This window comes from Mixophyes fleayi, chromosome 9 (genome assembly GCF_038048845.1).
Source record: "Mixophyes fleayi isolate aMixFle1 chromosome 9, aMixFle1.hap1, whole genome shotgun sequence".
In the NCBI taxonomy this organism is placed as follows: domain Eukaryota; kingdom Metazoa; phylum Chordata; class Amphibia; order Anura; family Limnodynastidae; genus Mixophyes; species Mixophyes fleayi.
Window position 1 is genome coordinate 117,631,858 of NC_134410.1, and position 14,926 is coordinate 117,646,783.

General features: G+C 41.6%; 1 protein-coding gene across 21 annotated transcripts in view; it reads left to right on the forward strand.

Annotated features, from left to right (window-relative positions):
* FNBP1 (formin binding protein 1) overlaps positions 1-14,926 on the forward strand; it is a 120,879-nt gene that overhangs the window by 92,313 nt on the left and 13,640 nt on the right. For 6 of the 21 annotated variants that reach the window (XM_075185201.1, XM_075185196.1, XM_075185199.1 and 3 more), the window contains exons 9-12: positions 451-648; positions 2,642-2,824; positions 5,173-5,256; positions 12,137-12,151. In XM_075185201.1, coding sequence (XP_075041302.1) covers positions 451-648; positions 2,642-2,824; positions 5,173-5,256; positions 12,137-12,151 — 480 coding nt within the window. The remainder of the gene's footprint in view (positions 1-450; positions 649-2,641; positions 2,825-5,172; positions 5,257-12,136; positions 12,152-14,926) is intronic. The other 15 variants (XM_075185204.1, XM_075185206.1, XM_075185207.1 and 12 more) reach the window with 7 other exon arrangements.

Here is a 14,926-nt window from a genome sequence, read left to right on the forward strand (position 1 = left end):
GATGCATACAATTCCACAATGGAATGTTGTTAGTTTGCCACTTCCAGAACTGTAACCCATAGCAACCAGCCAGATCGTTTTCATTGGTCTAAGTAGCACTGGACCATACAGAGCTGACTGCTGATTGGTTACTGTACATGTGCACCATGTTAGTCAAAGCTCAGAGTACAATATACATTTACATACTGTAACATTGGCATTCAAAAAGTATAAAGTTCTCTAAATTTATTAATAGTTGTAGAGACGTATTTTCTGTTAACTGTGTACACTGCATAGCAACCAGCTCTTACCCAAAAGTGTCCATCTGTGCCCTTTAAAAAAAGTAGGAGCAACTAAATGTGGTGCAGTACAGTATTTTTTACAGTAGAATGTAAATTAAATTATTTCATACAGGTTACATTCGTTTGTCAAAAGAGTTTCCATAAACTGGTCTCGTTTTTTTTATTTCAGGACTCCCAGACAGTCATAGAAGCCTTTAAATCCGGGTTTGAGCCTCCAGGAGACGTTGACTTTGAGGACTTCACCCAGTCAATGAAGCGTACAGTGTCCGACACCAGCCTCACCAACACCAGGGCTGATGGGAAGGCCGATCCCAAAGTCCCCGGCAAGTCTCGTGGCAAACTGTGGCCTTTCATCAAGAAAAATAAGGTACTGCTCTCCAGTGCTACTAAGGACAGTTACTGCTTAAACCCCCCCCAAACGTTTTGTTTTGTTTAACTGGATTCATATTTATTTTAAAATATTTTGAGTTACTTTTTTTTTTTTGTAATTTGTTTTTGTTTGTTTTGTTTTTTTTGTTTCAGAATTATAAAAGCATTTACAATTGTTTTTATTCATTTACCACTTGATTAATCACCATTCATAAACTGCATGCTAACAGCTCTCGCCTCAGGCCACTGTTTATACCGATGGTTATAAACATTCCATACCGCTGAGTGATCTTTACTATCCAGCCTTCCGTTTGGTAGTTGCTACAGGTGCTCCTGCCATAATATAACGCACTAGACGATTATACCTTCAACCCTGATTGTCTCGCTCCAATCGGTGCGCTGTCAGTGGAATAATTCTCCGCACCATGCTTTTGGCTTTCCACTACAGCCTTTAACATTTGGGCTCAAGCAATATGCAGTCAATTGGCATATTCCATTTGGATTCACGGTTGAAGGTGCTAATACTTTGATACTTAAAGTGGTTTCATCACTCATACACCGTGTAGGCGTTTTTGTTGGCTGGCACAATATTTCGCTTCTGGGTTGACGCTTTGATAACGCGTTCCAAGTGAATTGGTTCAGTCCACGGAATGTCCTCAGTGACGTTACAGTTTCCTACTGAATTTGGCTGGGTAACGGTTCAAGCCACAAAAACGGCTTTGCCGCACGGTGTATAAATGATAGGCCCAGTTTAATTGTGGTGTTCATGGCTTCCTGGGGTACCTTGCTTTGTGCCCTAATAAATGAATTAACAGAGTTACAGGTTGACCGAGGCACCACATTGAATTTCTGGTTTACTGCCTGTGTGTATATACTTTTCTTCTCCACTTTGGTTACTTTTCATTTCCATGCATGCTGGTGCTCACCATTCACTTGCCATCAGATCTAGAACTATGATGTAATACGATGGGGATTCTATAGGGTTGTTTGAGTCATTACGAAGCTACTAGAGGAGAATTGATGAATGACTTGCCCCTCTTTGCCCCAAATGGACGTTGTTTTCTGCAAAGCACTTAACTGAAGAAACCTGTAGATCCATATGGGCCGTAATTAAATTGTGATGTACTGTTTCCTTGGCGGTTTCCCTGCATTTTGGTTCCATTTGGAATGCAGCAAGAGAAATCTGTCGTGTGGAGAAACCCTAAACTGGCTGATAGCAGAATATAATAGCTGGAGGTTACATAGATAACAAAGTAACATGAAACAAACCATCACATTATACGCGGGAGAAAAAGTGGCAGCCGAAAACCTTTTGTAAAGCAGCAATGAATGCTGTTGCGTTAGTCTGCAGCGATTGCATGCCGTGCGTATACATTTTGAATGATACAAGATGACGTTTAATTTTGTGACAGTTTGTATATTAAGTTTAGTGGCTGTTAAGAACTATAAATGCATGTTCTCCATAATGTGAATTTTGTAGGCCCTTACGTGGTCAAAAAAGCCACGGCATAGACCCTAAGTTGTTTTTCTATTATCTTCGACTTTTGTCACTGCCCTCCGGTGATTCTGGCACGTAAGCTATTGCCCTCCGCCCCTGCTTTGGCTTCTACAACAGTGGATGCTGCTAGTGATTTGCATGGCAAGGTTGGCATGGCTTTTCCTTCTACCCTCCGATGGTTCATGAATCGATTGCTAAACTGTATATTTCACTCATCCTCTCCTAACATTATCCAGCTTCCTTCTTTTCTTCCCAAACCATGGCCGTCACACACGGATTCAATCTTTTCAGATTTATTTATTTTATGTTTGTTTGTTTTATTTTTTGTTTCTTTGTTTGTTTTTGTTTTGTTTTTATACCATTGGTTTGGAATAAATGTTGTTTAATCCTTATTTCGATTTTGTGTTTTTGTTTTTTTTTTGTTTTTTTTCCTCCTATATCTTTTTTTTCAATTTGGTTTATATTCTATCACTACTCCTTTTCTTATACATAGCTTATGTCCCTTTTAACATCCCCTCATCAGCCCCCTCCTCCTCCCCCTGCCTCTGCCTCACCCTGTGCTGTTCCCAACGGCCCCCAGTCTCCCAAGCAACAAAAGGAGCCTCTCTCCCATCGCTTCAACGACTTCATGACCTCCAAACCCAAAATCCACTGCTTCAGAAGTTTAAAGCGTGGGGTAAGTCGTGCTCACTGTTCGTCTGACCCTTGTACCCTTGTTGCACGAACAGTTTATAATAAAGTTTTTTTTGTTTTGTTTTTTTATTTCCCTCCCCCCCGTCATATTGTCAATCTTTCTTTTGTGCCCATAACACTCATTGCCTGTTGAACGCTCATCACCTTAGCCACTGGCTAGCTGATTATTATGGGAGTTGACCTAGATGTTTAAATGTACTTGGCACTTACACACAGGTAAGACAGACATTTGATGGGCTGAACCAGTACTAGTAAAATTTAGCCCCTCCTCCTTCCCACAATTCATTGGGAATTAGTGACGTCACTGAACTACTGGTTCGATATTGGTTTAGCCCACAAAATGACTGTCTCAAGTTGGGATAAGTGAAAACTTCTAAGGGACCCATTTGTCCAGAGATCTATTGCTGCTGCAAAAATTATTTTGAGAAAAATGATCAAGCACAATATTTTATTGTATGAATGTTTTGTCCCCCAGGAGAATGATATATGGAGTTAGTGGAATTTATAAGAATAATTTGGATCTACTGTTGACTATTGTCTCTTAAAGGGGTAACTCCGCCTATAGAGTAATTCTTACCCAGCATCCTCCGACCCCCAAGTAGCAGAACCATGTGGGCAGGAATCTCCATAGATCAGGAGAAATCACCTTCGCTAAGACTGCATTGTGTCTTGTCCAGGCATTGTCATCATCTTCCACCAACGTTTCCAATAGTGATTCTGGGGTATAATTTCTATCCGGTGATTCCATAGAACTGCCAATTCCCAGGGCTTTCAAGTTAATTTTATCAAACGTCAATTTTATTAAAGTGAAAACACAATGGGCTTTGTCTTTAATAGAAGTACTGTTTTAAAAAATGACTTCAAAGTGCCGGAAATTGGCCACCTGTCACTAGTGGACATCTCAGTTTTTGGGGCCAGACAATATCTGGTAAATTTTTCAATATCACAACATGAAAAACCGTGGCTGATCTACCGTTGTGATAATAAGTGTGGTGACTACTGAGCCTGGAAGATATGGGGGCATTGCGCTATGTCCGTCCTTCTACTGCCGAGGGCGCGGTCTTGTCTTCTGAGTATGCACGGGAACCGTTCTACATGCAACGAAGAACCGTTTCGGCATTCGGTTCTAGAACCAAGAGCCTAAACAGGATTTCACTGCACCAATGCCGGACCTCTGGAGGATGGGCCATCATCACACACCCCCATCCCAAATTCTGCTGTAGGGCCTGGTGATGGAATGTGACGCCCCTAACTAGACATCTCTGAATTTACATTGTTCCAGATGTTAACATTGGGACATGAAATATTTCAGTGTTGTAATTCTCTTGAACTGCCGAGTTCCTGGCATGGAACCCAAACAGTTCTACTACATGGGAAAGGGAGAGGTTGGATAAAATAACTTTATGTGGGAAAAATATATAATAGTTTTGAGATATTCAGAAAAAGTGCTTTTTCTGACAAGTTGTAGCACTCTTCTATCTTTAATATTCAGAAGGACATTCAATTAACAAGCCTAAACCTGGTTCTCAGTGATCTTTGTGTACCTCACTTGCAGCAAAGCATTCTGGGGGATAGAATCAGGCTTTATTCTGTGGAGTAGGAATTACTTTACATCAATGAGCTGAAGCTCAGTAATAAAGCCCTTTTTTAGGGAGATAAAACAACTGTATCTTTCTGATGATAAAACAGGTCACTATCCCGGCTGTAGACTGCCGTTACCAGCCAGCAATCCTATTTTCCTGGTGATTAATTGGGCGTACTCCATTTCCCTGCACGGAGTCTAATAGGCACGTATAACAAAGAGAATGGTATAAAGGGAGAGGCACTTTAGCAATGAGAGAATTTTCCAGTAAAAGCATCTCGCCTCTTGTGTGCCAGCCTCTGTGTCATTGGAAAGGTTATCCGTCTGTAAAGCACAGAGCTGATTTCACATTGCCCTGTAAAGGCTCTGAAAGACAATCCCATTATACAAGCCTTAGGCATCCCGTGGCACCCCAGCTGATGTTTGACTACTAGCATTCTGATGGCTGGCAGTGCATGCTGGGAATTGTAGTTCACGCTAGACATCAGCCACGGTTGTCTGCCTCTGCAGTATGTGTGACATTGTTCCTAGTTCTCATGAATTATCAGTATAGCCGACAGCAAGGTTACCGCCACTGGACGTTGGCAATGACTACAGTCTATATAAGCCCCGTATAGGAATGCCAGGCACACTACCAGCGTCCTCTTTTGACTACAGTCTATATAAGCCCCGTATAGGAATGCCAGGCACACTACCAGCGTCCTCTTTAACAACTTGTTTTCTTTGTTTTCTTGCTGACTCACCCGCAGACTCAGTCTGTGTATTTTCACAAAGGGATGATGAAGAGGACTTTAGGAAAGCCTACGTGTGCCTTTGAGGCTAGGGACTATGTTGTAAGTTACCCTGTGATAGGCTGGCAGCCGGCTCCTGCATTCATTAACACCGTTACCAAGAGCAGAACCTACAAACACATCCAGTCTCGTAGCCTCCTGCCTGTTGTTCATTGGTGAGAGGAGATGAGCTGATCTTTTTTTTTTTCTGATTAAAATCTATCTAAAAGTATTTCAAATGCAAACTCAAAAACCGATGTGTTCTAAGATCCAATCAGGTGATCTGTCACAGGGCGATCTCTGGAATCTGTAGGTCTGTTGCGAGTAGATCTCTGGGATATGTAGATCTATCGCAGGGAGAATTCTGGGATCTATAGATAGGTTACAGGGAGAATTCTGGGATCTATAGATCTGTCGCAGGGAGATCTCTGGGATATGTAGATCTATCGCAGGGAGAATTCTGGGATCTATAGATCGGTCACAGGGAGAATTCTGGGATCTATAGATCTGTCGCAGGGAGATCTCTGGGATATGTAGATCTATTGCAGGGAGAATTCTGAGATCTATAGATCTGTCGCAGAGAGATCTCTGGGATATGTAGATCTATCGCAGGGAGAATTCTGGGATCTATAGATCTGTCACAGGGAGAATTCTGGGATATATAGATATGTCACGGGGAGATCTCTGGGATCTCTCGAGCTATCAGGAGCAGGCAGCACTAATTAAATCTCAAAATTTGTAGGTCTTTAGGTAGAATCTTCATCTGCAACGCAAGAATGACTTGCTGGGAACATTCAAGAACTAATCAGAACTGTGGTCTATACTCAGTGCAGGCACATATTCTGTGGGTTAAACCGAGGGTATAGGCTGTAAAGTAGTGCCTCAAGCCTCAGTGATAACCGTTTCTTAGTAATTAGAGAAGAGGCATGCACATGAATAATTGATTCAGTCCAGACAATGAGCTCTAACCTGACACTGTGGCCTTACCCCCCACTGCTGTCTGATTTGCATCTAATAAGACAAGTTCAGATGCCTGTGACACCACATTTTCACGTGCATTCGTCATGTAGTTGGTGTCTTACACTGACATTGGAAACAATGGGTTCCAACGTAACCCGAGTAATCGCTTGTATTCTAACGCCAGAGGACATTGTTGGTGTTCTGTACTTGAGGTTGGACAGCAATAGTCCATTCTGGGACTGTTCAGTTGATACTGATAGGCATAGTATATTTTATTTTCTCTCTGTCATTTCAGCTATAAAATGCTATGAATTTTGTTGAATCCTAGCACATGTCGGTCCAGGCGTTATTGTAAGCGCCACTGTTTTTCCCAAAAATTGTTAATGTATTATTTGCCTGCTCTTCATCGTGTGTTACTGAAACTGCAAAGCTGTGGCTGACCCCAGTCCTATCACATCCAGCTGAAATCACTGTCCCAAAATGACAGCCTACAAGGCAGAGACTGATAGTGACAGACGTGCCCTGTACCTACAGCAACCTCTGACTCTCCAGCTATTGTTCTGGTAGGTCATGCTGGGACTTCTAGTTCCCCAGCTGCTGGAGAGCTCCAGGTTGTCTATGTCACCAAGTTATTGATTTGTAATTGTGGTTTCTGGAAAATTGGTATTTGCTCTAAGGAAACTAATTAAAAAAGTCTGTGGGCCAGTTTCCATCTTAGCAGATGGCTTTGCTGTCACATTGGACAGAGATCAGTCAGCTAATCAGCCTTTTAATGTGTCCACTCCACATCAGAACCTGCCAGTTGCCTCCATCGCCCATGATTCTCTGTCAGAGAAGGGACAGGCTGCATTTCACTGCTTGTGAGACGTCTGCATACCATGCTCTCATGTACGGCATAGCACTTCCAGAAACACATGGGGGTAGATTTAGCAAACCTTCTAAAAAATGAAAAGTGGAGGTGTTGCCCATAGCAACCAATCAGATTCTAGCTCTCATTTTCTGGCATGTACTGGATAAATGCTAGCTAGAATCTGATTGGTTGCTATGGGCAACAGCTCTATGTTCCCTTTTTAGAAGGTATGATACATCTACCCTGTTGGCTCCAGCTCATTGAATTCATCCTACATCAAGTTTTACACAACTGTACATTATATGTGACGTATAAATTAAGGTCCGGGTGTGGATAACAGTGCTTGGTGGTGCCTATAATGTGTTTTGTGTGGCATCACTGTGAGCCTTATAGCCGCAGTAGTGATGATGATGATGTGCTGGTTAGATGTAGACTCCATGGTGAACATTAGTGACTGCTTGGTAGATAATCCTCAGGAGCTGTCTGCGTTCCTGGCTATGTGTCTGTGTGCATCCGTATCACAATCTAAAACTGTATTTGTCAGATCTGTGGGAAAGTTCACAAGCCGGTCGCTCTGGGTAGTTCGGGGATTTCCAGAAGGGGCTGGCAATGAGCGGACTGCGGATAAAAGCAGGACACCTCAAATGTAATCTTCACTATATTATATAGACTGTAATGTATATTATAAGGTCATGGCAGAGGTCTGTGATGTCCATATTATCTACAGCAGGCTTTATATTGTATTATATATAAGGTGCAGCAGTGTTTCTGCTTATTGCTAAACTGTCACAGCTGTCATGTTATAATTGATAGCACCACTAATCTAAGTGTAACATAATAATTTGAAAGAGAGGCTATAAACACAGTCATCATCGGTTGTAGTTTACATGGTTATAATACGAAGTATATAGAAGATCGCTGCTACTTTTGTAGCATAAAGCCTAGAATACCGGCTTCTGACGATGTGCGTTACAGAGAAACGCTGTGACTGTAAGGAGAGCTCCCTTGAGAAGTATTTTATTTCTTTTCTTTTATATGTTTTGGCTTCTTTGTATTGATTTGTGCCTAGGTGAAGCGAGGGGCTTGGTGGAAATGATTAAGTAGTGATTTCGCCCACTTCTAAGGGGTGTAAGCTGAAAGGCTGAGAAGTTGCACTATTTCATTATAAAGCACTAATGGGGTATCAGCGTTGCCTCCTACCTTGCAGGTTGGACTACTGGCCCCTCTTCCGGTACTCATGCTACATTGGGGTGGTAGAGAGCACAGGTCTCCCCTATTTCTGTGTATAATGGTGGGCGCTCACCAACAGATGACTGTAGACCCAATCAGAGGGGGGGGGGAGGGATAGCTATGTTGGGGGGTAAAAAAGGTTATTTATTAAAGGTTTGCTGATCCTTTAAAAGGGTAGCGGTTTTAATATTGTTAGTTGGACTGTGTTCGTGCCAATGCCACCCATTTAGATCATTTATAACCCTGGGTGGCGGGTGTCATCACAACTGCTATGTGTAACAATGTGTGCAGCGGGCGCTCCCACATATAAACCAGGACGTGTCTCTGAGACAAGACCGGGTCAGAGGGAGCCTCTCTCCTTCCACCTAGGAGCCTGTGCTGTAGTGATCAGCTTTCTGCCTGTGTGCTTTGTATTCTCTTCTACATGTCACTGCAGTGACTGCTTCCCATCTGTCATCCTGCCGCTTCTGTACCAACCCCATTCCTCTTCACACTGCGGTACAGATAAGGTCACAGGCGCGGTGTGCATAGCGCAGTCACCCACATATCCGTATCTAACTCAGTGTGCGCTCTCTGTCCTCTTGTTGTGATGGTTACAGTCTTACAGCAGGTATGTGCTGTAGACACCAGTTACTGGAGCGCTTGTAAAATGCCCACTTAACATATAGACACATTTTTCCAGCAGTGTAATAATACCTTAATGACAGCCATATTCTGTAAATGTTTAACTCAGTAAGTCACAGAGGATCCAGTATGTGTCCAGCACTTTCACACATATCTGGAGAATACATCCAGGACTGAATCCGTACACAAAGGATCTGTCAGCAGAGACATGTAAATGATCACCTTAGGCCTATGCAGATGGAGCACGCAGCAGCCTTTGTCCTATACAGACCTGTATCATTGTATACTTGTGGTCTCAGCTTCTAGACAGCTGTATATATCGTATCAGGGCTGGCCACAAGATCACCCACATGGATGGAAGAGATCCGGCAGTGGCTGATGACCAGATCACATTAGGACCACATGTGGAAAATGAACACACACACAGGCCAATAGCCGACGTCTACCAACTGCAATTCTGGGCATGCTCAGTGATCTAATCCTTGTCAATCAAATTATTATCACGCATCACCATTGTGCGACTAGCTTAGGTTTAGGATAGTACCGTTGATTATCAGCTCTACATTTTTAAAATTGTTTGGTAATCTTTACAGAATTTATATATAGATATAATAATCCTGCATGAATAAATTAAAACAAAATCACTATAGATAACTAGTTTTTCCTCTCAACATAGTTTACGTGGCATGCTTGATAGACCGTTCTAGCTCTGCTGATTGGTGTATGGAAGGGCAGATTTGGTCCCATTTAAAATAGTCTATACCAGGCTTAGCCAACCTGTGACACTCCAGGTGTTGTGAAACTACAAATACCAGCATGTTTTACCAATATATAGCAGCTTATTGCTGGAAGGGTATGCTGGGACTTGTAGTTTCACAACACCTGGAGTGTCACAGGTTAACCAACACTGGCCTAGACTGATGTTTTCTATACTTTTACAGTGCTGTCACTCCATGCATGAGGCGTGCTCATATTGCACAGTATTCTTGCCTCCATATTTGAAGACCTTATCTTGAGAACCCCTTTTTGTACAGCCATGGCGATCAAGGTTGAGGTTTCACCTTTTAATTGGATATGACCTACAGGTTTTGTGTGTCGAAGGTCCCAGTTTTGCACCAGCTGATATCATCTGTATACAGAGAGCTGTGTACCTGTGTCTCCTCCCTTGACCTATTAAATGACTACATCAGTGTTGGCTAACCTGTGACACTCCAGGTATTGTGAAACTACAAGTCCCAGCATACCCTTCCAGCAATAAGCTGCTATATACTGGCAAAGCATGCTGGGACTTGTAGTTTCACAACACCTGGAGTGTCACAGGTTAGCCAGCACTGGACTACATAATACAGGACTGTAGGAGAGAAATGGACCTACTAATCCATCGTTGTCATTGCATGGTTCCCATCACAGTACTTCTACACAGCTGTTATTATTTTTCTTGGCCTTTTATTTTATTTTTTACATGAATTTGTTGAAGGCAGCATAGATATATTTTCAGACTTATTAGACATATTTCCTGGCTTAGCCAGATAGCTAAGAAGGTAAAGGAGTCTCCTTCCATTTCTGTAGTCTGTCTTCCTTCCAATCAGCACAGGCTGGTAACCCAGTGACTACACTGACACCTATAGGATCACACAGCAGAATTGCCATCTTTTTCCATCGATTTGAACAAGAATGTAATTGGCATTGCACTCAATTGGTGGCCACATATGCCCAATACTGCTTTAAATGTGACCAATAAGCAGCTGGGTTGGGGCAGTGTAATAAGTTGCAATGATAAGGAAAAATGTTGGAGCTTATTGCCCAAACCTGCCAGGACTGGTCAGACTGGTGGTCAGTGGTCTAACACACTAGTGCACACATAGTGCCCGTTATACTAGGAGAAGCAATGGTTTATACTAGGAGACACAATGGTTTATTCTATTATAATAGTACTCTATTGGGCTCCAAGAACCGGGTGCAGCTCCTGGGAAATAGGTGCTGGGGAGAACACCGATTTGTTTCCTGGTTCTATATTACACAAGTGACAGAGCCCTGAGAACAATTACTGCAGGTAATTAGCAGCCCCCTAAGGGGATCAGACAATAACCTCCCTCACTGTGAAATGGCTGAGAACAATGGCATGAGCTCAGCTGTACAGCAAATTAAGATACAATGTTAAATATCTCAAGTTCTGTAAAGCATGGGAAGGTATTTGTAGCTATATATTATTATTTTTTCAATCCTCCTTTCAGTGCTCCCAGATTTTGTTTGGTTTCAAACAATTCTGCTGTAAAGTGGACCGATGAGACCACATGATTGGGTTATACCCAATATCTTATAAAGCACCTTAAACATGTTGGCATGACCCGAATAAATGTAGGGCCCTTTAAACAATGCAAAACATGTCTGGGATTCCCAGCAAGTTAGCGTTTATTAAGCATGCACTGCAGTGATAATGTATGTCACTGTCTATGTACAGGATCATGTCTCTGACCTAGTATTCCGTGTTTTCAGTCTGACATTGACCCCAGCACGCACAAGCTATGGTCATCGGGCAATTGAATTTTCCTCCTCATCAGAGAAAATTGGGATTTGCATTGTTTTGGGGTCTCAATTATGCAAATTGGCTGACAAGTGGGGGAGGGGACTGGACTGACAGGGTGTGTCTGCGGGATAAGCATGGGTGGGGAAGACCGCTTTAAAGACAGGTGGGCGGGGTCAAGTAGTGCCCATATAATTAACAAGTGTGTGTGTATGTATAATATATATATATATATATATATATATATATATATATATATATATATATATATATTGAGCATTTTAGCTTCTGTATTGGTAAGCAGTGAGACATTTTGTGTGTTGTATTTGAGTGTGTGTCTGTGTGTTAATTGATGCCCTGTTAAACTGCGTTTGACTCTATTTTCAACTATTATAAAGAGTATTATTAGAAGAGTGTCCAAATAAAACAGACACATTTTATAGTAATAATAATCTAGTGTAGCACACATTTGTATGCCAAGCATAATAGCTTAAACTCCATCCTCGTCAGGCAGCTGTCATAACACAGGGAGTGGAGGGGGGGGGGGGGGCTGTATTTTGGCACTGAGCCTCTGATCTTGTGAACTTTTGCACAGGTTGTGTTAGATGTTACAGTGTGGTTAGACCACCTCCAGCGTAGAGAAGCAGCATCACAACCTCCATCCTCTGCTGATGCACTTGTTTTTTTCCCCCCTTCCTCTTTCTCTCTCCTTTCTCTTTTTTTTTTTCTTTTGAATCTGCAATTATACCATGAAGCTTTCCCTGAAGCTGGTAAGAAATGTTTCGGCATGTGATCACACTCACGTGTTCTTTCCTAGAGGCACAACCAGAGACTTCCACCCGCTACAATTATTTTGTCTTCCTTCACTTTGGGGGGTAAAGATGAATAAAGCTTTCTGTGTGTTTAAATGGTGTCTGCATGTCTCGAACTTAGTCCATATTTAATGGAGCATAAGTTGGTTCTGGGATGAAGGCAATGACCTGATTTACAGAGAACCCTTTGTGGTGGCCACTGCAAGCTTCCAGATGCCCACTGGGGTCATACATTGTTTGCAACAAGGTTCTTCCTGATGGCACTTTTTGATTGTCGGGTTGTAGCATATAGGCAATGTGTGTCTGTCTGTCGTGGCACTGCCAGTCCCACAACAGCTAGAGTGCCACAGGTTTCCTAACCATACTCTAATCCAAAGTGCGGCCTCAAAGCGGCCCTTACATTTTAGCCATCAATAGACCCTGGAAGGTTTTTGATCTGTTTGTGCCTCTAGTATGCTCCCTCCACGTCATCCATAGATTGCATGCATTTGTGTGTGTGCGTGTGTATGTACTCTTCCCTACCCCAGTGTCACAAATTAGTGTGTAATCATTTGTCATGTGATTTTATTTGGGGTCTTTCTGTGATTCTAAATTGTGATTGGCCAATTCTATCAACAACAAATAAATCACGTTGCATTAATCCACTGAACAATTAAATGTAATTAACGGCAAATCTGTTTGTGATCAAACTCTCCAATTCTGGGCAATAACATTGTATGTAACACAATTCACAAAACGTCATGCATAAAAATGGCGCAGGCCAAGCAGCTTGCTGGTGAAGGAACAGATATTTGACTGGAATTCCAATAGCTACCCAAGTGTTCGTGGCATCCAGGCAATAAGATACTGAGCTGTATTGAGGGGATAGCAACAAACTTTAAAACACTACAGTCATTTCTTGTAGTTCTGTGTATAATATCTGGAAATACAACATGGCTGCCTGGTCATGTGACAAGCAACTGGGCCCAAACCAGACATTAATAACTCTGTATGTTTAGGGTCATGTCCTTAATAAGGAAATAGTCTAATTCTTTAGGGTTAGTAAATATCAGGTTTAATTTTCCAATAAATGCTTAGTGCAACACATGGACATAAACTCATCTATACAGAGAATCTTGATCAGTGCCCTCTAGTGGTCAGATGTTATATGAAATGGTCCATTTTTTCTTGTCTCTCAAATATGGTAGCATTCTCTTTATATATACAGTACATACATTGTTTAAAAAACAATTGGGTCCTCTTTTCCACTCTTTAAGTTTACTGTGCCACATGGGGTGCAAAGTTCTGCCAGATTCTATATTTGGGACCATTTTTAAGGAGTCTGCTGTGCAATTAATATAGTCTTTCAAATATGTTATTGAACATGTATGTATGAGTCTTATCTTAGGCTAGCTGGTGTACAATCTTACATAGCTCTTGTCTGCATGGTCCACGGCAGCAGCATACATAGGGCAGTAGTCATAGAGCGTCCTCTGATATGGGATGTTATTAAGACTGAGCAGTTGCAGATTTGAATGGGAATGTGATAGTAATATTGAATAATAAGCCTGATAGTTTGTTGAAAGGCAGAGGAGACTGTGTTTTATGCACAGATTTTAAGTAATCAGATTTTTCTAGCTCAAGTGTATATCCTGCATCTTATTGTCTCTTAAGCACAAGAATAACCATGCACAGCCGTTGTGTTGATTGCCTCTCGTTGCAAAATGGTTGACTTGTTCTGAAGAGCTCCCTTGCTTTGAGCTCGATCATAAGACAAAGGCATTGTTCGTTGCTATGCTTTGTGTCTAGAATTAAGATGCAGCACTTCTGAAGCAGGGATTAAAAACTTCTCTATAACTGGATCGAGAGCACCACCTAGAGGTCAAAGGTTGTCACTGCCAAATAGAGGTCTGCTCAGTTGTCAGTAATGAGAGATTCAGAATATGATCTAAATATAACCTATTTCATATTGCTTTTTAATCTTGTTTAATAATCAGCCTACTTTATTTTATGTTTATCAGTCCTAATACAATTTCATGTATTATAACACAAATGATACATCTATTCTGTCGTTTGACTGTAATAATGAATTGTCCCTTAGTAAAAGATACGTTTCTCCTGAAATGCAAGTTCGGAGAACTTCTTGGTTCCATCTCTAGTGGTTCCACGTTTAACGTGGGTGCTCCCACCATTTGTGTAGGTGTGGCTTCCTTGTATTTAGCTCAGGTGCTGTGTTAGAGTAGCACTGGCTATATAAAATCTCACAACACCGCTATAACGCCATGACATGTCTGCTTGTTCTCAGGTGAGTAAATCCATATTATGGGTCACTTTCAAATAGGTGAAGTAATGTTGAAAGCAGCTTCTCAAATTCATAGCCGTTTTTTTTACACCTTAAAGTAACAAAAAACGGATAAACCAGTAATAAAGAATTTGGAAAAACTGGGAACATTTCTCTTTTTGTTTAATACAGTCGAGTGAAAAAAAAATAGATGAACTTCTGACAAAAAAAATATTTGCGTTATTTCTGTCACAACAGAGCCACACTCAGAAACAGGAAATATGACACTAAAGAATTAGTTCCATGTGCTTAAGATATTCACAGCCACAATAGTTTATCTGCAAATAATTTGGGTATGCATTTTTCAAGGGGGTTAACCTTTCCACAATTTTTTTTAGAAGTGCACCTGCCACCTACGCACACGGAGGCAGACATTTTTTGGGGGGACCGAACCGTTATTCATGGAAACACAA